Source organism: Dermacentor andersoni, chromosome 1 (genome assembly GCF_023375885.2).
Source record: "Dermacentor andersoni chromosome 1, qqDerAnde1_hic_scaffold, whole genome shotgun sequence".
In the NCBI taxonomy this organism is placed as follows: domain Eukaryota; kingdom Metazoa; phylum Arthropoda; class Arachnida; order Ixodida; family Ixodidae; genus Dermacentor; species Dermacentor andersoni.
This window is the reverse complement of record NC_092814.1, coordinates 345,198,199-345,223,902: the sequence shown is the minus strand read 5'-3', so window position 1 is coordinate 345,223,902 and position 25,704 is coordinate 345,198,199. Positions and strand designations below refer to the sequence as shown.

Here is a 25,704-nt window from a genome sequence, read left to right as displayed (position 1 = left end):
CGACAGATATGTTGCAGCTTCCGTGTCATCGCGCAGACCATGCCGAAGAGCCGTGGTCCACGATCTGCAACATCACCGTAATTTTGGCGGCTCGGCGGAACGTTGTCGCCCGTTATTAGGCGGACTCGATTGCACTTCCGCTTGCCGCGCAGAAAGCACTCGTCAATTTGCACTATCTTTCAGGGTCCACAGCGAGTGTAGGTTGCGCCAGTAGCTTGTCCCGCACTATACCACACGGGCAGAGTTCCACCAGTCGCCGATGGCGTGCTCCAAAAGAGGACGCAAGTCGCCGGTCATCTCCTTCAATAGCTACACGTCTACGCTTTTGCCCAATGCAGCATGTGTGCCAAATCACTTGCCGCCTGGACAGGTGGACGCTCGGACGGCTGAGGTGGTCCAGGTTGGCGAAGTAACTTCCTTAGTAGGGAGGCTCTATCCTGCGCTGGTTAGAACAGCCATCACTCGGCGCGACCCAGTATGAAGGTGCATAACAAAGTAAAAGAAAATAAAGCTAGTTTTCTTAACCGTTGCTTGTATGAGTGCTTTCCGGCATTCCTACGTGCTTACAGGGTAAGCGCGCGGCAAATAACTTCTACGATATCCGACGCTCACTTCATCTCGCAGCCTTTACTTTAGCGTGAGTAACGAGCGATCTCTTGAAAGCCCAGTCCAAAAACCAGGTGCCCACCAACCTGTGCTCGGAAATCCGAGCGCAAGCACCTAGCGAGACGCGCCAATCCAATTCAAGAGACAGAGGAAAAGGGGGAGTGCGGGGTGCCGTCTTCTTGCGGCACTAAACTCAGCGCCAACATTTTATCATCCGTATAAACTAGTAAATATTTGCTTATTGACTAAATTAGCAATTATGGTGTCAGCGCCCACAGGCAAACGTGAATACATCACACACGATGACCGCGGACACTCGCTGTCAAAGCGCTGGCGTAAGGAAGCGCGGCACCAGCAGCGAGAGAAGTGACTTTCGTGCCGTATATCGCTTCAACGAAAACTGAGCGCCGAGAACACAGCATGCACAAATGTATGAGCCGTCGGCGCGCCTAGACTCTGCCCCCAACGCAGATTGCTTTCAATATACGGCCCGCGCGAACACGCGCGGCTGTGCAATACGCAGTCGCTGCCAGAGTACAACGCTCCCCCCCTCCTCCCTCCCTTCCACCCGGTGCCTAGCGCGCAAGCGAAGAAGGCGCGCTTCCTCCCCGCTTCTCTCCCTTGCACGAGCGAGATTGAGCCGCGATCGCCGGCTCCCCTCGTGCGCTTTCACTGGCACATGCAAGATACGGTGCGTGGCGACGGTGTTGTCGCCCTTGAACAGTATACGGAACATCACAGCGACGCCTACGCCTACGGCGACGGCAAAATGCGCCTGGAGTATCCATATAATTGCTATCGCATAAAAAAGAGAAAGGTTACCCAAAAGATGTCTTCGATTGGCTACTGCCCCGCCGCCGAAGGAGATCCTGATGGGCAGGGGACTACACACGCTGGCCAGAGGGATGACGCAGGTCGGTGCTTGTAGTCGTCGTCGGCTGTCGCACAGCTCTCTGGATCACGAAACACTGCGGGCGTTTTCGCACGTCGCTCAACGTCTGGGTCCGAGCCTAGATGCCTCAGAAGGGTCTGTAACAGTTCCTCGTTACATAAACTTGTTATACGCTTCGCAAGACATGGCTCAACCCAACTGCGTGAACCGAAATAACACTTTTCCAGTTCTACGCCAGGAAAAAAAAAACGGGCTTTGGGTAGCGTTCGAGGCTGATTATCGATCCAGGAGCTTGAACTCAAGCCATCAGCATTGCCATTGAGAGTTCCCTTTTTATAGCCTATCTCAATAGAATATTGCTGTAAAGCGAGACTGCAGAGCAGGAGACGGCCAATATTGGAAGGTCTTATCTCCAACCATTTCAGAAGGAAATGACTCGTTTCGATGACGAATCTAGAGCCCGCAAGATAGCAGGCCAATTTTCGAACAGCCCATGCGAGACATAAGCATTCCTTCTCAGTAGCGCTGTCCGCGTGTTCTCGATTTAGTTTCCGGCTTTGGTAGAGGACGGGGTGTTCGTCCTCGCTCTCTCCCTTTTGGCATATAGTACGCTGCTCATGCCTTGCTCTCTCGCATGTCATTGAAGCATGAATCCTCTCTTGTAGTCCGGCAATCTTAGAAAAGGCTGACTCGTCAGCTCGCTCTTGAAGGCGTTGAAAGAGGATTCTTTTTTTCCGTCCCTGACGACACTCTGTGGCTCAGTTTTTCGAAAAAGATCAGTTTTGAGCGCTAGCTAGTGCAGAAAACCTACGGATGTGCCGCTGATAGTACCCGGCGACCCCTAAGAAAGATCGGGTGTCGGTCATTGTGCGCGGCTGCGGGAAATGTAACGCAGCTACTTTTAGCTCAGAGGAACGGCGGCGGCCCTGTCTGATTACATGACCCATATAGAACACCTCCGCTTGCGCCATTTGGCATTTGGTTCTTTGACCTGATTCACGCAAGCGGGCCAACACCGCCCTAAGATGTTGCATATGCTCCAACCAAGATGCAGAATATATCGCGACATCATCTAAGTAAGGCAAGGCAAACTCTTCCTGTCCTCGCAACACTTTGTCCGCAGGTCTTGAGAAACACTACGGTGCATTTTTCAAACCGAAGTTTAGGACCTTAGGGTGGTATGTTCCCAAAGGAGATATAAAAACACTCTTATGAAAAATTACACCCCTTTGGGTCGTATCTTGCCACACAACGATAATCGTCATCTGTCTTGTCCGCATTTCCTTTCTTTAACGCTGCGAGCTAGGTACTTCCAAGTCGCGAACCGCATGCGCGTTATCAGCATGACATAGCCTTCCCGACAGGAAAGCAGTGGGCGTGGCGTTTTCAAGAAAGGAAACGAAATCAATGGTGATGAAGATTATTGTTGTGTGCAAATATACACACCAAAGGGTGTACTTTTGTCTAAGAGTGTACGTCCAGGGTGGAAATGAATCGGGCGCGACTTTCTCGATGCGCTATTCGATGTTTGGTGTAAGATAAATCTGATCGTTTGTGATAGCGTTTAGCCTGCGGTAATCTACGCAAGAACATGGATACTCACCCTGCACTTAAACTAAGATTAAAGCTGAGGTGTAACCGCTTTCGCAACACTCGATTACACCTAGAGTCAACATTTTTCTCACGCTGGCGTGGTGACACTCGATAAGCCTTTAAACATACTGACTCCGAGGAAGTGAGCTTGAAACCGATGTCCTTAGTACGCTGTAAAGACTACTTCCATACTTAGTTGTTCTCAAGCGCCTCCCCTTAGTGACTAACGCGAGCCCCGGAATCTTTACTGAAATCTCTTCGGAAAAGTTTACCATCATGCATACAACTGCTTCCCGTTCCCTGTAAGGTTTGAGCAGATTACAGTGATAAAGCTGCTGTATCTTCCACTTTCCAGGCAGGCTTATAACGTAGTTCGTGTGAGACAGTTTCTGAACCCCGTTTGTGGGACCCTCCCATTGCACCTCGAGCTTGTTTTTCTGCGATGGTCGCAGAATCATTACTTTAGTGCCGACTTCAAATCAATGGGTCCTGGCTGTCCACTGGCAACACACCTTGGGCCTATGCCGGGCTTTAGACATGGTCTGTTTTGATAACTTCTGCGCTTTCCTTAAGCGTTCTAGTAGCTTAAGAGGAAGCTTTAGCTCGGGTGCTCCTATCTAAATACATGTAAAAGGAGAATTCGTTTTTCTCGGCAACCACTGCACCAAATTTGACGAGGTTTGTTGCATTTAAAAGACAAACTGAAAATCTAGTGACTGTTGGTTTCGAATTTTCGCGTTAGGTTGTCAATTTTTTATTAAAAATTGGCAAAAATCAAAAATTTTCAGAAAACGAAACTATCAAGTTCACAACTCCGTAACTAAACAACTAAAAATGATAATACGATTGTGTGAATTTCATCTAATAGTACATCTAAAGTGGACAAAATTGATATGTTACACATGAATATAAAAAAAATTTACTCATAGAGAAATACAACTTTTGCAACACCGTTGTAACCAACGTAACAAATTCACGTAAGATGTAAAATGACATATTGAATTTGTCCGCTTTGAATGATCTAACGGATGCCGTTTACAGAACCGCGATATCAGTTCTTGATGTAGAGCTATGAATTTGTAAACTCCGTGCTTCTATATTTTTCAAACGGTCAAATATTTGAAAATCGTTTTAAGAAAATTCAAGCCCTAAATCGAAATTCCGCTTCCAACAGTCACTAGACTTTAACTTTTTCTTTCAAATGCAACAAATTTCATCAAAATCGGTCCAAGGGTTATCTCATAAAAACGTTTTTGCGTTTTACATGTATTTGAATAGGCCGCGTCGGAGTTGGGCCCGAGCTAAAGCTTCCTCTTAAGTACGTACTCGACCATAACTGGGTCTTCCCCCTTGTCCTTCCCATGAATTGCGGAGCTTGCGCAGCGGCGATCGCAGCGAGCGGTCGTATACGAGCTCTACTAGCGAAGAACCGGTTGCTTCATGCGGCGCAGTCCTCAACTCAAACGTTGTAGAAAGAAAGCACCGCTCCCATTCTGTCTTACTTTCGAAGCATAAAGCCCTTGACGCGCGCTTCATAATAGAGTGTCGCTTCTCTGCGGAATTGGACTGAGGATGGTACACTGAGCTTTGAATGAGCCTTACCCCACATCGTTCCAGAAAGGTAGTGGTTAGGGCACTAGTAAACACGATGCCTTGGTCCAATTGCACTTCAGCGGCAAATAGAACTCACGCGAATATCGAAAGGAGCGCATTACTTATTTCCACTGAACTAAATTCTTTAAGTGGCACCGCTCCCAGGATCATAGTATCGGGGCAAATCACTGTCAAAATATGCGGGTATCCCGAGGTTGTTACTGGAAGTGGACCTACTGTGCCGACTACGAGCCGGCGAAAGGGCTCAGTGATGATCGGCACTAGCTTCACCGGCGCTCTTGCCTTTTCACCGAGCTTCCCACACGCGGACCTGTGTCGCAAGTTCTTACAAATTACTTTGCGTTGCGGAAACAAGCTGGCCAATAATACTGCAATATTCGATGCATAGTTTTCTTGACACCTAAATGACCAGCCCAAGGGCTTCCATGCTACAAGCGCAAGATATCTTGTCGATAATCCTGGGCCACGACCAACTGGTCAAATGTTACACCCCTGCGACCTACATACTTACGGTGCAGTAGGCCGCCTCTCTCATAAACATTAACGTTTTTCCTTGCTACACCTTTTTTTAGGTTGCTTCGGATCTTCCACAGGCTGGGGTCCTTGTTTTGCTTGGACATCAAGGCTGAACTGTCTATCTCTGCCGCTGTAGGCCTACCGACGTAGGCACTACAAACAAATCTGGTGACTGATCTTCCACTAACTAGGCTGCTGCAAGTACCTCTGCGGTGTGTATCCAAACTCCTGTGGTTCCAATGCGGCGGCATTCTTGATCTCCGCTTTCTGAGGTTCCGGACAAGCATCCGCCTCAGTTAGTGCCCTTTCCCCGACTGCTTTTGCAGTTAACTCATGAGCTTTCGATCTCGTTTGTGCCATCACGCTAGCCCCCCCCCCCCCTTCCCCCCGAACACTAGCCCCTTCTCGCGCAGAATCTTATCAGACCTATTTGAGAACAGGTAAGGGTACTGATGAGAAATCATAGACGATATAGCAGATTCCGTCACTACTGTGCCAAAACGGCCTTTGTTAGATACCTTTGCGGCCGCAAGACATGCACTGTGAGCTTCTGCAGCTTGCTTAATACAGGTGCATTCACCTGAGAACATCTCAGGTTCCACATAAGAGCTGTGAACCACGTTCATGGTAACCGCTGAGCCGTGTAGTACGCGCCATGGTTTGCCGTTTATCGCAAGGTCGCGCATGTATGGTTCAAGCAGCTTCATGTTCTTGTCATTGCAACCTACTGATAAAAACACTACCTTTGCCGTGTTAGATTGCGCAGCAATGTGCCCTGGTTTGTGATACTTGCAGCAAAGAAAGGGTTTTCTCGCTTCCGATTTCTTAACTTCAGGCTCCCTTCCGACCATGAAGTATTCCATTTTGAGGTACCTCCGATGATAGGTTCGTGCTTTCTTTTTTTCGGCCTGGGCTTCGCCCTCCCGAGTCTGAAATTGGGATATGCTTGCCCACCGTCGCCTACTTCGCGAGCCCTACACGTCACAAATTCGTCGGCTAGCTCAGCGGCTCTCGCTATCGTGCTAACTTCTGGCCTATCTTGAGCCCAGTACCTCACGTTCTCAGGTAACCGGTTATAAAATGGTTCAAGTGCTAAGCACTGAATAACCATCGCGTGCGTGATCACCATAGGCTTTTTATTCCTTGAGCCACTCCTCCATGTCTGACATAAGCTTACATGCACTCTCCGTAGAGGACTCCTTCCTAGCCTTTTCCCTTTCGCGGAACTTCCGCCGGTACGCTTCCGCTGACAGCCTATACTTCATCAGGAAACTAGATTTTACCTTATCATAATCCTCATCTTCCTCTCTCGTTAAGGCTAGCGATTACGTCCGTTTCCTCGCCCGGTAACAGTGTGAGAAAACGCTGTGGTCATGATTCGTGGGAGAACCCTTGCTTCTCGCACGTCCGCTCGAAGTTCACCAAGAACAAACCAATGTCCTCTGCCAGTTTAAATGACCCCAATAGCTCTGTCATCGTTAACGATACGCGCTGTCCTGCACTGTTTCCTTCGCTCCTCTTACCTGCTGCTCGAGGGCGTTCGATTTCAAGCTCTCGTCGCTTCAGTTCAAGAGCGTGTTGCCTTTCCTCACGCTCTTTCTGTTCTTTTCTTTCTCATTCTTCTCGTTCCCGCTCTTTCTGGTTTTTACGTTCCTCTTCCTGAATTTTTGCAGTCTCCCTCTGTCTAATGATCTCCAGGAATTCCGTGAATTCATCATCCTCAGCCTGTAAAGCAAGAATAGCCTCAATCAACTGTGGTTTTCGGAGCGTGTCAGTGCCATTCGGTTGCAAGTCCTTAGCCAACTCCACCAACTCCAGTTTACGCAATCACTTTAAATTCATGGCTGTCTTTAGTTCTCTCTATTGTACACGACCTTGCTGCAACCTAACGAGGTGACAACAATAGCTCGAATTACTCGTTCTGTTCTAACCCTTCAACAAAACCTGGCAAAGCTCAGCAGAGAAAGTCCCGCACTCACCACCTTGGAGGCAAGAATCAGGCGTAGGCCATCGCAAACACTGCATTCAGTTGCGACTTGGTAGACGAGACTCGTAGATCCACACTCCTCCACTCCTTACCAGTTGTTGTTACGGCTGCCACGAATTGTTACGAGCTGCTACCTCCAGATGTTACGGGGTCGGGGTTTCGGCGACGTTCAACAGCGTCTGCTTGGAGCTCGAACAAGAATGAACATCGGAGAGGGTTCAGCAGGGAAGACGATATGACGTAAAACAATAACAGAAGTTTAATACATCACGATGAATGAGCGATGCGATCCAAGACAAGAAGTACAAAAACGTAAAGCTTGCGTGCTCCTGCACGCATGCGCAGAGAAGATCTGCCTGTGACGTCTCGCTGGCCTTCTTATACGCAACACCATCCGGGCAACCGCATGCTCTCTTGCTGCCTGGTAGAGTGCCTTGGCAGCAGAGAGAGGAATACGGAGGATAACCGCTCACTGGCGTAGAGGTTGGGAACGCAGGTAACGTCGGGTCAGCACACTGGCCAATCCACCCAAAGGAATTCGGAGAAAAACCACTCGCTGACGTAGAGGGCTTGGACGGAGGTCAACGGAGAGTAGGATTTGCACTGGTGCACGTAATTTATTTCTTATTATTTGTGCGCTACTGCAAACCTTCTCACCACTTTTTCTCTTCCTTTAGCGCTGCAATTATTTTTTTTTTGGTAGGGGGAGGGGCGCTCTCATTAGAAAGTCAGCGCGAGGCATGTCGGTAGAGTCAAATTAAGTCCATTTAGTATTTCTCAAATGCCTGAAAACATGCTTGAATTATCCGCGGTATACGGGTTTTGATGATCGCAGCGGGATATGGCGTAGTATTTCTGAATGGCTCTAACATCGTGGTTTCGGAGTCTCCCGTACGCAAGGGGCCATGAACGCGGCTAGATGCACGATATATTTTCAGCGGAATTCAACATCACTTAAAAGTAGTGTGGAAAAAAATTTTGAAAATTAAAAATATTTCAGCGCTTACCACGAATTCACTAGTCGCGTCTGGAGGGAAGTACACCAACCAGTTCACGGTCTCGGCTGCCTGTCTTATGCATCGGAGACGTCTTTCCGAACGAGACGGAACTGGTACTGATCCTACGCACCCCCTACACATGCACGCACCCGACGGAGGAGTTTTTGCATTTTGACGAGCATGACGATTAGACACGTCGTGTCTCAGGCACTTGGCATCGGTTTCCTCCATCGCCGCACACAGTGAGCCGCAACACTGCTTTGTGTTGGAGAAGGGAAAAATACATGGCCAGCATCGCATGCACAGACATACTACATCCCACAGTGCGCTATGTTACAATTAGTCGCACAATGCGGTATTCTTTATGTAACACCGCACTGCCTTTATAGCCACTCGCGATTTCTGTGCTGGGACAGCGTAAAAAAATTCGCGTTTCGACTAGCGGACGACTTCCCAGTTGGTGCTATGTGAAGACGAGTGCTAGATTTTCTTGGTTAAAAGGAGAACACTCAAAGGGAAGGCTTGCAACTGTTTCACTGCATCCATAAATGCCACAGGCACTGTTGCGATTGGAGTAGGCCTTTGAAATAGCTAGCTCAATTTAGAGCTCTAAACTGAGCTAGCTATTTTAAAGGCCTACTCCAATCGCAACAGTGCCTGTGGCATTTATGGATGCAGTGAAACAGTTGCAAGCCTTCCCTTTGAGTGTTCTAGATGCGTTAAAAAGGTGCAGTCGCACTGTGAAAAGACGGACCGGGCACAAAACCGTAATTTGGATCGAAGCGAACTACCCATGATTAAAGCGGAAATAGTACCCAGGAGTTTAGCGTAAGATTGATTAGTTAACACAGGTTGACTGTGTTTATAAACTTCGCAAAGCTCAACAAAGCTTTTGCATGCTGTGTATTCTCTCATGATACCTGGTAATGGTACAAAGTGGACTCATTTCGCTGATCACCGAGGCAAGAACCTCATTCAATCAACAGTTTCCAAAAGATATGCCGAAAAAAAAATATCAATGGTTGAAGGCATGCGAGCCCATTCTCAGGGACTTCTCGTGAGTCCCCTCCTACTTCTGAAAGATCTGCATTTTTATTACCGCCTTCATCCGAGTCCATGTTAGATTCCTTAATTGTTCTGTCCAAACTAGTGTATGGCCGTCTATATCAGCACACGCTCAGGGGCAACAATATGCTTTCACATGGATGTGTGTACCCACGTAAGCAACATCTTCGTTCGTTTCCGTAAGAAGCTCAAGGTATTGAAACGTTATTTCCAGCTGGAATGTTTTAAGTGAAGCTATAAGTGTCAATTTTTCTATCATGAAACATTTAGGTGACGGGTTATAAATTTTAACACCTGCGCCTCAGTATGGTTCTTAGTTCCGGATTTAAAGGCAGTGATGTAATTAAAGGCCTGCGCTTTGAGGATGAATAAGGAGTCATGGGATCAATCTGAAAAACAGTCTTATGTTACGCTTTTTTCTATACTAGTCTTACAACACCTTATCAATTAATTTCTGAAATACACTGCCTTTGAACAGATTCCCTGTAAACTGACTCACGCCCGACTCATGCTCCATCCTGGGAACAGTCGGGCGCGTTTGTTAAGTTTGTCGATTAGGTTCAGCTCTTATCACCGACCGTGTTCTCGCCATCGCATTTAAAGCTAATAACATTCCAAAAATAATGAGTCTAGGCGCAGTGTTTGACATCCATTCGCCGCAGTCTGTGTTTCAATGGTCTGACTCAGAAATATGTTGCCTCGCAGCTGCGCAGTTTCTGTGACGCTCTGTCTCATCGTTTGATTAACCGTAACCCGGTACTTACAAACGAAGCCATTCCATGACCCACCAAGACAGTGAAAAATATCTGGACATTTAACATGAAATAAACATAGAAATGTTTACAAAGATACACACAAATACCATTATGACATTACTACTGAGCGAAGTTTTTCGAAAAAAAAAATGTACTTGCAACATCGGTTCACAACCCATGAGTTTGGCGACCTCCACACAACTCGCTAGACGCTGTCGGAACGTCGGTCATGGTAGCAACCTGCAGCAACCTGCAGCAACCTGCAAGAAGTGAGGAAAGTGTTGGTCGTGATAAATAAGGGAGCGGCCAGATTTTCCACTCACTCATTCCGCATACTTCTCGTTTTAGATGTAGGAAATTTAGGCACACACCGAAGTGTTGACAATTGCTGAATAACCTAAGGAAGTTCGCGTCAGTCTGTGTTATTTTTTCAATCAGTTTATTTTCAGTTGCCCACTTTTTATTTCGTACAATTGAATAGAATCAAAAGTGGGCAGAAGTCCTTTCGAGCTTCAGCTAAGATCGCTGTTTGCTACCAAACAGAAGAGAAAATGCAGACGACAGTTATAGGGCCGCATTGTACCACACATTGCAAATAGGAGCTGTCAGAATATGCCCTCCAACTAAAATGTGGCAGGGTCAGCGCTTTCTGTAGCGTCCTAAAGAGGCTCGAGTGCATTGTGATTGCTTCATTCGCTCAGCCTCACTGCTGATATTGTTCTTTGACAAAAATGAGGCAATATACCAAACTAATAGTGACAGGCGCCTGTTTCGACAGTGTCATGACGTTTATTCAAGAAATCTTGCTCAAGTCATAGCGGCGCGTAAAGGGCTCACAAAGTTTTCCTTGAAATTCTTATTTAAACGATCTATTCGCATTATTGAACGGAAATAACGCTTGGTTATAACTGGAGAAAATTGAGGCGAAACTAACTCCATTTATTTAATTCCGTGGTGGCACCTAAGCGTATGCTTGCCAACTCTCCGAAATTTTTCGTGATGTTCACGAATTTGGGCTTCATTTACGATTTTACGAATGTGAAATCAACTTTTACAAAAACTAGCGTTGGCGGAAAAGTTTTGCTAGTCCATCTCGGAACTTTCCGTTGAAAGAATTTTGATGATGAAAGGACACACGTGGGGCAATTGCTTCGAGTAAACTTATTCGGACAAGTTCCTGAACCAGGCAAAATTAGCAACTGCGAAATCGGCGCGACGTTAAAAACAATGTTTGCGAGCCAGAATTCGCAGTGCCAAGTTTTCTGCTGCTCTTCTGCTCCGTCTAAACGTAAATCCTGGTTAACAAAGCACGTATAAAACGCCGTAAAAACATCCGCTCAGGGGCAGCTATCAAAATTTCAGCTTTCTTCCCATCGCCTCCACTCCTCGGTTTTTGGTGTCATGTCCGGAGGATATTGCGAATTTTGAAGTTCACGGGCGAGCAAGTGCGCTAATCGCCTTTGCGTCAGTGCGATTTTAGGCATTTCAGGGTGTCTTCTCGCGATTTGGTCATTTCGGCACGATAACTTTTCGAAACTTTCTAAGTTTGGTCTTCCGTACCCATAGAACGCTGCTTACAATTTTACCCGCTAAGAATTCACCAATAGCAAGGCGGCACTGTCAAAAATCGATGACGACACGACGGTCTTGTGCGGGAATGTCAAACTCGCGTCGTTGCCCGTCTTTAGTATGTTCACCTTTTTGGGCTTACCATGCCTTCTCTTATGGTAAGGGTGCCGCTTAGTTGTGGCACACGCTTAATGGACTAATACAGCTTAAAGGGGCCCTGAACCACACCTCGGGCTTGGTGACATAACATAATTTAGGGTAGCATACGCTTCTGTGGACATCTCAGCCAAGTTCTGCGACCGTACGCGGTGCGTAGATCTCGGAAGCGGAGCGTGAAGTCGCCTTTCTCTCAAACGTCCTCTTTTCGACAGAAGCGTGCTCCTGAGTTTCTTCTGGACGCTTTATTTCGTAATAAAGCGGAGTCCCATACGTGGCTGCTATTGGTAGCTGCGGTCTGCTACGTAGGCGTAGATACCTCGGCCGCCGCGGGGTGCTGCCACAAGTCCAATGGCTAATCACACTGCGTCTCGCTGTGGACAGCCACGTTTGGCTTACGTTTAGCGCGTCGTAGGTACCAAAGCTGGAAGTCGTGGAGTCTACATTAACTTCCAAAATGAAATTTGAACATTGCGCCCCGGTGACGTTTAAAATGCAGAGCGTCGTGGGCACGCCCCACCCCGCCGTAGGCACTGAAGAAGGAAGGGGAGCACAGCGGAGGCCGTGTTTGATTGCCAATAACTCCGATTCTGCTGAACGCATTGAAGTACTTTCGGCGGAAAAGTATTTCTTAAATAGACTATTTTGACATCAAATGCCTTTCTTCACTTCGGTAAAAAGTGGTTCAGGGCCCTTTTAGCATTATGCTTCTCGTTAGTGCCACGTTAGCGATTTGTTTAGCTCTACTGCGCGTGTCCAGTGATGCGAGCGTGGACACCCACTTGTAGTTTGGTAGAACATAGAGTGCTCTCCTATCTGCCGATAGTCGGTGGTATAGGCGACGTCGGGTACGTAGAATACCTCGTACCGAAAGCTGCTTTCTTCGCTTTATTCCATGTTCTGATGCTTCCAGCGCGAAGTGTTCTGTGCAGGCCACCCATAAGGCACAGGGCGTTCCTGATTCACTGCTTTTTGTGCACTGGAGCCGATACAATATTGCCACGTTGTAGTTTGACGAATCAGTCAGTTGCAGAACTTTTAGTCGAAATTCTAACTCCATATTGGGTGAACTTCTGTCCTGAGCAGTATAGACAAGGGAAGTACACATGACGTGTAAACACAATTTTATGGCTGGCCAATCTTTTGCTTCAACAGTGTTTCGCGGAAAACAAACACCATGGGCGTGTACGACGGGGAAAACACCAGCAAAGTCTTTCTGACCTTGCCACTATCCTGTTTTTTTGCGGCCTGTACTGAACATCATGGTTGTAAAAGCATGCCTATCTTGCCAACTCATCAAAATATGGTGCAAGCTGGGAAACCTAGCGAGTGGAAAACATGAATAACACAACGAACCCGAAGCGCAGTTTTTCTGAAGTGGCACATGGAGGCCGCTTCGAGGCTAAGGATTGCTGTCGCGCCTTCCTCCTTGGTTTCTGACATAAAGAGAACAGCCTGATGCGACGTAGTGGATTCGTTTCGCGTGCTAGGTCATCCATGTTTTAAAGATACGTTCAACGTGCCTTCAGTACATCTCGCACAGCACAACGGGCAGTTTATTTAAAGCAACTAGCCGGCGAAGGGTCACTGTTTGAAGGCAATTTTTTTTCCAGCATACCCACTAGTTCTTTATTAGAAAACTTAGAGAGCAAGAAAGACACTGGATGTAAAAAAGCAACACACACCACCCGCGCTCTACGCCCAGTGTCATTTTTGCCCTCTGAGTTTTCTAATAATGCATTACCAACTAGCTCACTTGTGCATCCTATTGCGAATATTTCTTATTCAACGCGCTTGCTACAGAAATTGGTAGTGAAACAAAACAGTCGGCGAAAATGATTAGTCGTTTACTGCATGGCTCGCGTAATGAGAAAAAAAATGGTTGACACTTCTTTCTGAGGAATGTGCCATCAAGCGAAAGTAAAAAGTGTGAATTCAGTGTGAATTCTGAAACAAGACACGTGGACAGGCTGTGACCATTCGCATTATAATTCTTTCATGCAAAAGTTCCTTTCTAAAAGGTGCATGCGTACGTGTGCGCGCTTCATCTCGCGGCCAACCTTGCGTTTCAAATAGTCACTCATCCACAATGTTCTTGCAGGAACTGGACTGTACATGTCTCTGCGCAAACGAGGCGCTCCGAAGAGCAGAGATGAGGCCTTCCTGGGAAACCGAAGCATACGCGTGCTTCCTCTGGCCTTGTCCATGCTGGCATCAAGCATCACGGCAGCGGGCATCATTGCATTCGTCGCTCACTATTACCGTCATGGCTTCCATACGCTCTGGGCCATACCCGTCTTCGTTCCAGTAGGACTCATCGTCACATACTTATACCTGCCTGTGCTGTACGAGCTCAAGGTCACTTCCATATTCGAGGTGACGAAACAACGGCCAAATTTAATTTTTTTTTAAATCTGCGGGACTGTGCAAGTTTGTAGGTCTACGATACAGCTAAGCCAGTTCTCATACATTGAAGGCTGGTTTGGACACGCAGAACGGAATCGTGTTTTCTCCTAACTGACCGGAAAGCCCACGCGAGCCGAGAGACTGGTGAACTTGTGCAGCATTCTTCAATAGTTGCACTGTACTCGCGTGTCTAGGCGTAAATGCAAGCGCGCCGTTCTAACGTTACTTTTCACTATAATGGCACAAAAGCGAACACTGAACAGGTGAAAAAAAGTTCGGGAGTAGATGTTTCATCTAAAGAAAAAAAAAAAAACTGAAATGGGTTTACGGGTTTATTCTGTCCATGGAGGGAGGCGAGGTGAATAGAGTTTTTTTTTCATTATTTGGCTCACCATTACTCTGGACCATACAAAGTAACAGGCAATGAAGGCGTGGCTAACGCTCTGCACGTGTAATGCGGATGATGTGGGTTCGGTCCCCACCTGCCACAAGTTATTTTTTCATCCACTTGCATTTCCTTTTACCTGATTATTTCTATATTTCAATTAAACATAATAATTACCTTACCCTATGCTCTTTCTGGCTTCATTGTCTGTTTATTTGTGTAGTTGTTACTAAGAAATATTGTGTCCCTCCGCTCCCTTTACTCTTCTCGCTAATTACGCTAGACGCATTTAAGTTGTATTTCCTCTCTGGCAGGTTGTCTGGCTGCACAACACAAAGTGACGGATTTTTATAGCCATATTTGGAAGATCATGATCTAGGCTGGTAATTGGAATCCCAAAAATTATCCATGTGGACAATCTGGACTTATTAAACTGGGAAATTGTCAGCTAATAGCGAAATAGTCTACTGACGGCTGGTTCTTTTCCATCTTTAAGTACGTCTAAAGACATCAATACGCGTCATTTCCCTTTTATTATGGTGAATCCGCAATACGAGATTGACTATTAAGTAATGAAACTACATCCCCCCCCCCCCCCTCCCAACATGCGCCGATACACTAAGCTGCCGCAAGCGTACAGTGTACCACCCTCCCATCGCTAAGCGGAAAAAAAGAGCAGCTGTCGTGGTCGCTAAAAACTAGATAAAAAGGAACGCCAGCAACAGTCTCTAAGTTATTGAAAATGTTTTATGTAGAACAAACGCGTATGACCTGCTCTCTATGTGTGGGAAGGAACGGCAGAGCGAAAGGGAACTTGAACAGGGCAAGGTAAAATTTTTAGGACAAGGACGTCTCCCACACATGCTCCAGAAGAGAGCCCAGTGTTCACTTTCTGTTCAGTGGTTTCCCTGTTGCCCTCGTTCATTGCTGGAAACCTCATATAATTGTTGGACTATGTCAATCAAACATCTCCTTGCGGGAAAGCTCGGCTGCAGTTAATTTTACTGCGGTATGCCATGTAGTTTAGAATATTCCTCCACTTCAACCCAAGATTAAAAATTATATTCTTTCGTGGTTTATTTCATGTCTCTAAACTTCCTGAGTAGTTTACGTCTCTATATACGCTATGTTCATATTATGCTCGCAAGAAGCATAACCAAGCATTCATAAAGCTTTCGGTTCATAAATGACGTTTGCCATTCGCTTGTCACCTTCGCCAACATAAGTGACGTCACAATTGCCTGCGACCTGTCCTTACGAAAAGTTCTGACGTAAGCACGTTTTCATGAATACATGCCGAGGTGCCCAACTCGCCAAGCTTTTTCTTCGTAAGTGCTGCTTGCAATTTACCAGCCGCCTTGGCTATTATGTCCGACTTAATGATTGGCTTGTTGTCGGCTCTAACAAACAATTCTATCTTAATAGCTTTTTTTTGTGAATATCGGCTATAATACCGCACACCTTGACTGGACTCGCCGTGGAATTTTCTGCTGTGTCCTTCAGACAGACACAGTGGAAGAAAGCTAGTGCGCTTCTCGAGAAAGCAAAATTAGTGCTGTGATCTCTTTGTGGCAGCTGTGCGTAGACGGGTAAATTATGGCTCTCCCGCGTATGTATGAGTTCTCAAAAGCGACTTGGCATGATATAATGTAGTGGGTAGAAAAGGTCAACAAGCTGAACGATATTTCAACGTAAGCTTCCACATCAGTACGAGAAATGACGATTTGTATGGGGCACAATTGCTTTTAGCGTGGGCGAAAGCATTTAGTCTCCGTCGAGGCTACAGAAATTTATTCTTCGAATGAAAAGTTCAGCTGCGGTGCGGGCCACGCAATAATGAATTATAAAAAGAATGCTACAACTTCCAGCTCTCCGAAGGTGTAAATATATGTTCAAATTTTCACTGTCTACATCTGGGCTGTCAGAGAACATGTGTTTTGGACGGTTGTAACAAGCTCACGCGGCAACGACGGCAGGCTGTGCGTCGCTTGGCTCGCGCTTTCGAGCAGGTGTTCACCTACACTCCCGTGGATCTAAATTATGGGATTTTACATGCCGAAACCGTGATGGCATTATGAGGCACGCCGTAGTGGGGGACTCCGGAAATTGGGACCACCTGGGGCTCTTTAACGTGCCCCTAAATTTAAGTACACGGGTGTTTTCGCATTTCGCCGCCATAGAGATGCGGTCGTCATGGCCGGGATTCGATCCCGCTACCTCGTGCTTAGCAGTCCAACTTCATAGCCACTGAGCAACCACGGCAGGTGCTCCCGCGGACTTTCCTGCTCTTTCCTACAAGCGACTTAAACATTAACAAATCACCATTGTTACAATATTATGCAGCAAGAAATGTGCTGCTTGCAACCTTGTCTCTAACGAACAACTATATCTAACAGACGAAGTTGTGCTTCGTGCTGAAGCTGCTCTCGGGTGAGGCAGTAGATCGTAGGGGGAAGTTTTGCATTAGTTTTCATAACTTCCTAGTTTCTTTAAGCACTTCTTTAAAGAGAGCTGAGCATGCATACTTTTAGATCTTCCGTTGTTATTCAAATGAGGTCCACGGGGTCGGAAGTCTGCCTAGCCACACTCCCATCAAGACGCGAACTCTACAGATACCTAAAATTGCCAGAAGATATCTTAAAGTACCACTGAAACGCTATTTTTCCAACTATTTCTAAAGGCAAAAGAATTTCGGGGGGCGGCGAGGAGGACGGTGTCTTTGATTGCAGAACCATGTAATTACATTTGTATCGCACGTATTACAAATGATTCTCAGCTTCTAATAAGCATATCATTTAGGCTAGAAGACATTCTCAATGCACAGAGAGGCGGAACAGAAAAGCTGGCTAAGGGAAGGAAGAGGAGAGACTGGAGACGGGGCATAAACGAGAAACAAGTGGATTAACCGAGGGACCCGATTTTTTTTTATTAGTCATATCATAAGAAGCCAACACTGACACCAAGGACAATATAGGGCAAATTACTTGTGCTTAATAAATGAAATAAAGAAACGATAAATAAATTGAAATGACAGTGGATGAAAAAACAACTTGGCCAGGTGGGGAGCGAACCCACAACCTTCGCATTTCGCGAAACGGTTTATAAACCAAAGAAAGTGGATGGGAAGACGGGGCATGTAGCTCAACAAGACGGGCGCTCGGTTTCTCCTTAATCTCCTTCTCTCCACAGGGAGAAAGAGATTAAGGCATAGAAAAGTAGAGTTAGGAAAGCATTAGCAGGATGAACGCTTGTAGGGCGGCGCCTCAGGCATGTAATCGTGCACTGAGACCAATCGATTTTACAAAGTTATGTAAGGCCCGGGCTGTAAGCCTGTGACACATGAAGCCACCGTATAAGAAACTTTGCCTCGGAAAATGGCCGAAAGCTTACGCATCTTTCTTTACAAGATTGACACATAAAGCCTGCTTGACGCTTAGAATGTGAAGCGGCGCAGAAAACACTTCGAGCGCTGCACAATTAAATAAACTCTACGAAAGTCTTTCACTGAAGTGTGCTGTAGGATTTAAAGAACTTTTTTTTTCTAGCATGTGAAAACAGTATGAGTGGAAACCTTGCGCAATGGTTGCGAATATTACGGTTACATACCCCTCTGTTTTACAGTATCTTCGCCTGCGCTATGGAAACAGCGTTGGACTTGCATCGTCTTTGATTTACTTCGTGCTAAGCGTAAGTACATATCGACAGCACGAGCGGATTAAGATTATTTAGTAGTTGAATGTGTTCCAAATGCACCAGCATGTATATCTTGCCGATGACGTCAGCTGCAGTGAAGGTGTGGACACCGAATGGTTTGTTCTAACCAAGGAATTAGTCACATTGGTATGAGCGCTTGCCCGCAACGCGTCAGTGACCTCGACAACTTGTTTGTGTGGGCGTAAAGTCTGAATCCCACTTGTCTAGAGTGACCGATAGCACACTGCGCCAGCACTCGCATGTGCTACCTCGCGATGTAGCTGCTACGTTCCACTTGTGTTTGTCCGATAGGGCATGGACCTACCATGCGTGTTCTCGGTGCGTGGTCGGCATGTGCTTTTTTTCGTTTTTTTGTGCTCAAAAGACGGCGGCCGAATTGGCCAGTTGACGACTCTAGACAAGTGTGATTCAGACAGTACAACGAGAACATTATAAAACAGCGTCACACAGATGAAGCCGTATGTAAGCATATGTTTTGATGGAGTCTAAACAACGAGGAAAACTAAATTCAGGTACAGTGATATTTAAAAACATGCACTCATGCACATACAATTTGTTTTATTTAAACAACACAAAAATAGCATACACAATAAAGGATTACCTTCATGCTGCCTTTGTGAAGATTGCACTGGAACGGCTGTTCAGAAACGGGTGATGGACCAACAGATTTTGGACATGTGCCTTTCAGTATTGTGGAACATTCTCTATCACAGGACTCAATGCATCGCCCTCGATGTGAAGAGAGGGCTTTGTGGCTTGTACTGATACATTGTTCAGACAAAGTACAGAAGCCGAGCTCCGCTGTTCGTGCACTTAAACACCGAGTAGCTTTTCAGAAGTTTCCGCATACCCAGCATTATACGCGAGGTTTTTTTTTTTTGCGTAAGCGAGCCATAGTAGACAGCGGCGAGATAGAACTTCAATAAACTGTCATGAACACAAAACGTAGTTTCGGCTTGGTGCCGCCATGGTTTGCTTACGAGGCGGAATGCCTCGGCGAAATTTCCAATTCGTCCACGAGTGCGAATCACTGATATACAACAATAAGTAGTCGCATTACTTAAGAGGAAGCTTTATAAGTTACCCATGAATCTAAAAAAAGATAAGTGATATGGGAATACAGCTTTTGCAGAACCCTTGTAAACAACGTAACAAATTCACGTAAGATAGAAAATTACATATTGAATTGGTTCGATTTGAATGATCTAATGGATGCCGTTTACAGAACCGCGATATCTGTTCTTGATGCAGAGCTATGAATCTGTAAACTTCGTGCTTTTATTTTTTTGCAAGCTTTCGAGGTTTGGAATATATTTTTAACAAAATTCAGGCCATAAATCGGAATTCCGCTTGAAACAGTCACTAGAATTTACCTTTCTCTCTCAAACTTAAGAAATTTCATTAAAATCGGCCCAGGGGTTATCTCAGAAAAACGTTTTTGCGTTTCACATGTATTTGAATAGGCCACGTCGGAGTTGGGCCCGAGCTAAAGCTGCCTCTTCACTCAGTACTGCTCAACTTTCCGTGCAATATTCCCAGTTCCTGGCTCCAATAGGTCCTTCATCTCCATTCCCGTCCTATTGAGCTTTCCAGCTTAATATGACGGGGTTGTAGCTGAGCTAGAGGCTAAGGGAGCAGGCGCGTCTAGAGCAACAGGGTGATTACTACTATATGGTGTCTTTCCCAAAGGAGTGCGGCGGTGTATCGTCAAAGGCAAGACTTCGTTTAACGCAGGCAACGTCGTATGATGCTGATTACAGGAGGCGATGAGCCCCATTGTTCTGGTCGAGTGTCCTTGCTGACAAACGAGCGTTGCAAAGGGCCAGCCGTATAGGATAAAGGTATAGGACTGGTGCCATTCACGTCAGTACATTTTTGTTTGTCCCGTTTTCTAATATGCATGCAATATGCGAGAGGAGGCGCCCCGAGGTTAATTCGAACGTTCAGCCTGGGGTGCGATCGGTGATGGTTGTTCGGCGCGTTCGTTCGGTTTCCGGCGCGCGCGATTGGCCTTCTCCGCGCCGACGTCGCAAGCCGCGGGGCGCGGCCACGTTTTTGGTGACGTCAAAATGACGACACGCTCCTTTCAATCATCCTCCCACCGAGCATTTCTTCTGCTAGGCGCCGAACCCGACGGGAGCTGGGAAGTTTTGAGCGATCATACGACTTCGCATGGCGCGTCTGGTGGATTGGATTGGATCCAACCAGCAGCTGCGGCATGGCACGTTTGCATCCAATCCATAGTTTAATTCGAGAAAATGGCTCTTTTGTTGGGAACTTAGGTTGTTGCGCTGGCGTTTCTAGAGGAAGGAGGAGAGCGGGTGGCGGTGCGAAACGCGTTTGAATAAATGGCAGAAAGTGAATTTAGGCGTCGTTTTTGTTTCTTGAAACAAATAATTCATTGGTGGCACAGAGAAATCGACCCCATCATCGGTGCCAGCGAGCCACTGGAATGTTGTTGCTGCCTCTTGAAAAGTGCGCCACTCTTCCCGTCGTTTTCTTTTCTTTTTTCTTCTCGCTGTGCGTGACACCACCTAGGGACGCCGCAAAGAAACTAATAGTTATGAATTGCAGTAGTCACACGTACTACTATTTGAAAACGTGTTTGGGCTTGAGAAGAAAAAATAAATTTTTTTAGATAAAAATTTCATTCATTTCGATGACGAGAAACATTTCGTTTTGTAGTATACTGTCTGCAAGCAGACGACAAACGACGGAAGTAAACTTCCGGGGAGGTCACCGCTTCCTGATTGGCTGCTCTCTCCGCGTCGCTGTCACAAATTTTGCATACTGAAACTTTGTGAAGTTGCAGCAACGGAACAGAACGCGTATCGAACAAAATATCTCCGATCGCGCCCCTGGTATCATTCGGGCGTGAATGAAGGTAGAGAGAGCGAGAGAGAGCTCTTTATTTAAAAGCAGGAATGTTTGCAGACGTAGACGTACTCTCTGCATGCTACTCTGCAAGGGAAGATAAGAAGGGAGCGAAAAACCCGAGGTAGAGGAGGGCACAAAAAAAAAAGAAAACTTCATACCCTCCTTGTCCTTTTGGCTCCTACTTGTGCGAATATATGAGAGCGTAGCCAGCGCGTATATAACCCCATAAAGTCCAAACACCGTTCCACACAAAGAAAAATTAGAGCCCATTGTTCACCGCCTGCGTAGCAGGAAAGTGCGAATATGCATGCAAAAAATACTAGTAATTGCAGCTGTGCTTTAAAAATTCTTGTCTGGATAAACAGACCATGTACCTGCCCCTAATTTTTTTTCTCGGTGTTGGTACAGTTTGTAATAGATTGCCGCTTGTCAGAAGGTAAGCCTCGAAACAGTGATGAAACATAGCTGGCAGCAGCAGTACTGCTCGGTTCTTTGTGCACTAGTCGCACTTCCAGCACCTGTATTTGGCTTTACAGGTATTGCCACGCGCACGTCTGCTTATGTTACTTTGTGTTAGTCGGTATCGCTGCTGACCAATTTAGCACCTATTTTATTGTTACCGAGGAAGACAAGCACAGGTACGATGAAGGTGGAAGACGACGAGAATGGGTTTTCGTAAAATGTTCGGCTCGGAGTGTAGGTTTGTTCTTATGAGCTGTTCATTTGATAGAGTTGGCCTTATCACTCGTAAGAATATTATGTATTACCATCGGGCACGTAGGTCAGTTCTTTTAAGCACGAGCTATTTGATAAGCGGCAGCAGCAGCACCCAGTGGCAGCGAGGGCCACAAAAGTCTGGAAGGATTCGCAAAAGAAATGATAATTATTATTAGTAGTATTATTTGATATGAAAACACACATATACTTCGGACAAGGTAGCAAATAGGAGAGTCGAAGGCTGGTAATAGCCACCGAGAAAGGCACAACGCCTGCCTGCTCTTTAAGAAGGACGGGATCGAAAGTAAATATAGGAAGAAAGGAAGGAAAATGGAATGACAGAAACATGATGGCAAGCCACAAAGATTAAAGAAACAGAACAAACACGCACAAATCGAAAAAAAGGAACATTCATTGTTCACTAATTACAAAAGAACGTAAAAAGAAAACGAAATTAAGAAAAATATTTCGTCCCTTCTAAAAAAAAGTTGTCTAAAAACAGGCAGCGAAGTAACTTTTTTGGTAGGAAAGCATGTACAGTGCGATTAGCCTGGCCACATCGACAAGCGCCGCCACACGGACACAGGCTGTAATCGATGATCGCACATTTCCGGCCAACCGGACCTTTAGTAGCGACGTGTGCTGCGCATAAAACGCAGGATACTCTAAGATGCTCGAGTGTGCCACGAGAAAATTTTGCCTTATTGCACGTAAAGCGATACAATCGGTTCACGAGTCGCCGCTTTGAATTGTTCCACTAATTTTTGAATAGGACATTTGCAAAACCATTGTACACAAATCTAATGATTTCGCCGTCATCCGTAAAGTCATCTATCAAACTTGTAAGCTTTAGATGCATTGGGCGGTGCGAATCTGAATGCGCATAGCAAGGCCTGCTTAAGTGAGCCGTGATGTACTCGAGTCTAGAGTACTGATAATAATTGTACTAAAACCGCCTGTGAGCTCACGGAGGCCGGCTTTAACCGAAATAAAGGTCCTGCGTGTGCCAGTGACACTTCTATTGCTTTATATTGTGCACAGATGTGCTTGTTTGATGCGAGAACGTTCAATTGCAGACAAACTTGCATTATCATGACATTTGACTTTCGTTTTCCTCGTGCACCGACAATTGCACCCTTGATGTGTCTGTCAGTTGCATAAATAAATGTGATTTAATTAGTGGTTTGCGCGATTTTGTGTGCTTCTTTGTTTCGTGTATCTCCATTTCTGACAAACTAATGTTTAACAAACCCCATTGGCTTTACCTAAATATATGATGCCGTGTAGGAGCCGGAGCGATAAGAAAAACAGCGGGCGCTGTAATATTCGGGACTAAAATATGGATACTCGCATATTGCGTGTTTCTTGTGGCCGATGCACGCGGGTGCCCCGACGAAAGCGACGAATGCTCTCGAGCTGTCGGCTGAACTGGCCAGCGCTGCGGTTACCTTTTGTAAATATACTTCGTAAATAGTCTCCAGTCTTAATCCTCCGTTCGCGTAACATTTTGGTGGAGGGTGCCGTTCCCCATCCTTGCCACGGAGCTCCGCAGCGGCTGCACCGTCCGGCTTTGCACCATGGCTCCCGGTGACGGCACCTCGTCTCCTTCTACTCCTGCGACCCCGACAACAACGTACGTTACGGTTACCAATCCCCGCGCTCCTGGCATATTCTCCGGCCAAGATAATGTCGACATTGAGGACTGGCTCAGCGGGTATGAGCGTTTTAGCCGAAACAACCCCTGGGACCCTACCATTATGCTAGCGAATGTCCTATTCTACTTGGGCGGAACTCCTCGTGTCTGGTTCCGGACACACGAGCGCGAGATCCCTAGCTGGGACGCGTTTAAGGAGAAGCTCAGCAAACTCTTTGGAAATCCCAGCGATCGGCAGGTGGCTACTAGAAAAGAGCTTGCTACCAGAGTTCAGTCTTCTACTGAATCGTATGTATCGTGCATACAAGACGTGCTCGCTCTTTGCCAGAAAGTCGACGAGAAAATGGCCGAGGTTAACAAAGTCGGCCACGTACAAAAAAGCATCGTGGACGACGCGTTCAACATGTTGGTCTTCAACAATGTGTCCGCCATCGTCGTCATTGTCAAGGAATGCCGCAGCTTTGAGCTCGATAAAAGCCGCCGCGTCAATCCACAGTTCTCCCGGCTCCCTACACGGCTGCGACGTCGTCGTGCGACGACCTTACCGCTTCACCACCCTTAAATGAGCATGTCACACGTATTGTTCGCCGCGAGCTCGAGGCCACAAGTCCTGTGCCGTTCCATCAACGCCTACTTGACCCCACCATTGACCAACCAGCCCCAGCGATCTCTCTCATTCAGGCAGTTATGCGACAAGAATTTGCAAACCTGGGTTTTCTTGCTGCCTGCTCCGTCTCCTAACCTGACGCCCGACCGGTGCCGATAGCTACGCCTCACGGCGATCTGTGTTCCCCTCCCAGATATCGTAACCCTACCGAGTGGAGATCTCCGTACAAGCCTATTTGCTTCCGTTGCCTCCGAATTGGCCACGTCGCTCGCCACTGCCGCACCTCCTGGACGTCACTGTATTTGATTTCCTTTCCCCAGTCTACTCGCCCATATGCTGACCCACGCCGTTACTCCCCTCGCCATATGCCTCCTACCTCTGACGTATCCCTCGATGTAAGTCGTCCTGCTAGCTCGCCGTCACCTCAGCGCCATCTGTCGCCGTCGCCCCAGCCACGCTGCTATTCGTCGTCGCCCAATTATGGACCCTTCCGGACGGAAAACTAAACCATGCAGCTCCTGCAGGCAGTGCTGCATTATCTTCGTTGTGTAGAAATCCTCCATTGACCCTCCCAACGAACCATAACTTACTTTGTGTACACGTCGACGGTGTCCGTTTTGACGGCGTTAATAGACACTGGAGCCTAGGTGTCCAAATGAGTTGTAACCTCCGTCGTCGAATGAGGAAGGTTCTCACGCCTCCTACTACTCGAGACGTACGCATGGTCGATGGCAGCACTGTTGACGTCGCTGGAATGTATGTGCATCAGTATCGTCGACCGCTACGTTCCTGTTCTACAGTGCTGACTAGTTGTCCTCATGAGCTGATTCTCGGACTCGACTTTCTTTCGGCGCATTCAGCTTTGATCGACTGTTCTGCCGGTACCCATTGCCTCGACTTCCGCTACTCGCGCATATTCGTGCCGAACTTCCGAACTTTAGTACGACCGCCTTCGTCCGCCTGCCTTTCGACGATTTGCTATTATATTTTCCTGTGCCCGATGGTGATTACGTCGCCATAACTGTACCTGATGTCCTTTTGATGCACAACATCACTGTGCCCCACTCCGTCGTCACCATCGCCGACAACCGGAGATGCCTCCCGTCGTCAATTTTGACCTGACAAAGGAAGTTCTACCTCAAGTCATATCGGTTGCAACGCTCCGTGCTATCGGAGATGACCACATCACGACGTTTTCCGTAGACGTCTGCTCAGATTCTTCACCATGTCCACAGGATGCTATTTGCTCTGACGCAACATTTCGTCCCATGATTGCTGCGGACCTACTGCCTAAACAAGCAGCAGCTCTGTGCCTCGTTTTGGTTTCCTACTACGACATCTTCGACCTCAGCAATCGCCAATTGGGCCAAACTTCAATTGTTAAGCATCACAGAAAAACTGGTGATGCCAGCCCTATTCATCCCCGGCCATATCGAGTTTCTGTTTCAGGGCGTCAGGTTATTCAAGATAAAGTGAACAAGATGCTTGCCAAAGGCATTATTGAACATTCGTCGAGCCCTTGGGTGCCGCCCGTGGTGCTTGTTAAAAAGAAAGGTGGCACAGGGCGTTTGTGCGCAGATTATCGTATCTAAA

At 46.8% G+C, this 25,704-nt stretch overlaps 1 protein-coding gene across 1 annotated transcript; it reads left to right on the top strand.

Moving 5' to 3' along the window:
• The first annotated feature begins 1,435 nt into the window (after positions 1 to 1,435).
• On the top strand, positions 1,436 to 14,883 carry LOC140219464 (sodium/iodide cotransporter-like). The gene is made up of 3 exons (XM_072289263.1): positions 1,436 to 1,520; positions 13,853 to 14,127; positions 14,857 to 14,883. The coding sequence occupies exons 1-3, from the start codon at positions 1,436 to 1,438 to the stop codon at positions 14,881 to 14,883; spliced, it is 387 nt and encodes a 128-aa protein (XP_072145364.1).
• Positions 14,884 to 25,704: the final 10,821 nt, after the last annotated feature.

Coding starts and splice junctions, on each gene's coding strand:
- LOC140219464 (XM_072289263.1), top strand. CDS start 1,436: ATGTCTTCGATTGGCTACTGCCCCGCCGCCGAAGGAGATCCTGATGGG. Junction 1,521..13,852: donor TGGCCAGAGGGATGACGCAG/GTCGGTGCTTGT, acceptor ATGTTCTTGCAG/GAACTGGACTGTACATGTCT. Junction 14,128..14,856: donor AGGTCACTTCCATATTCGAG/GTGACGAAACAA, acceptor CCTCTCTGGCAG/GTTGTCTGGCTGCACAACAC.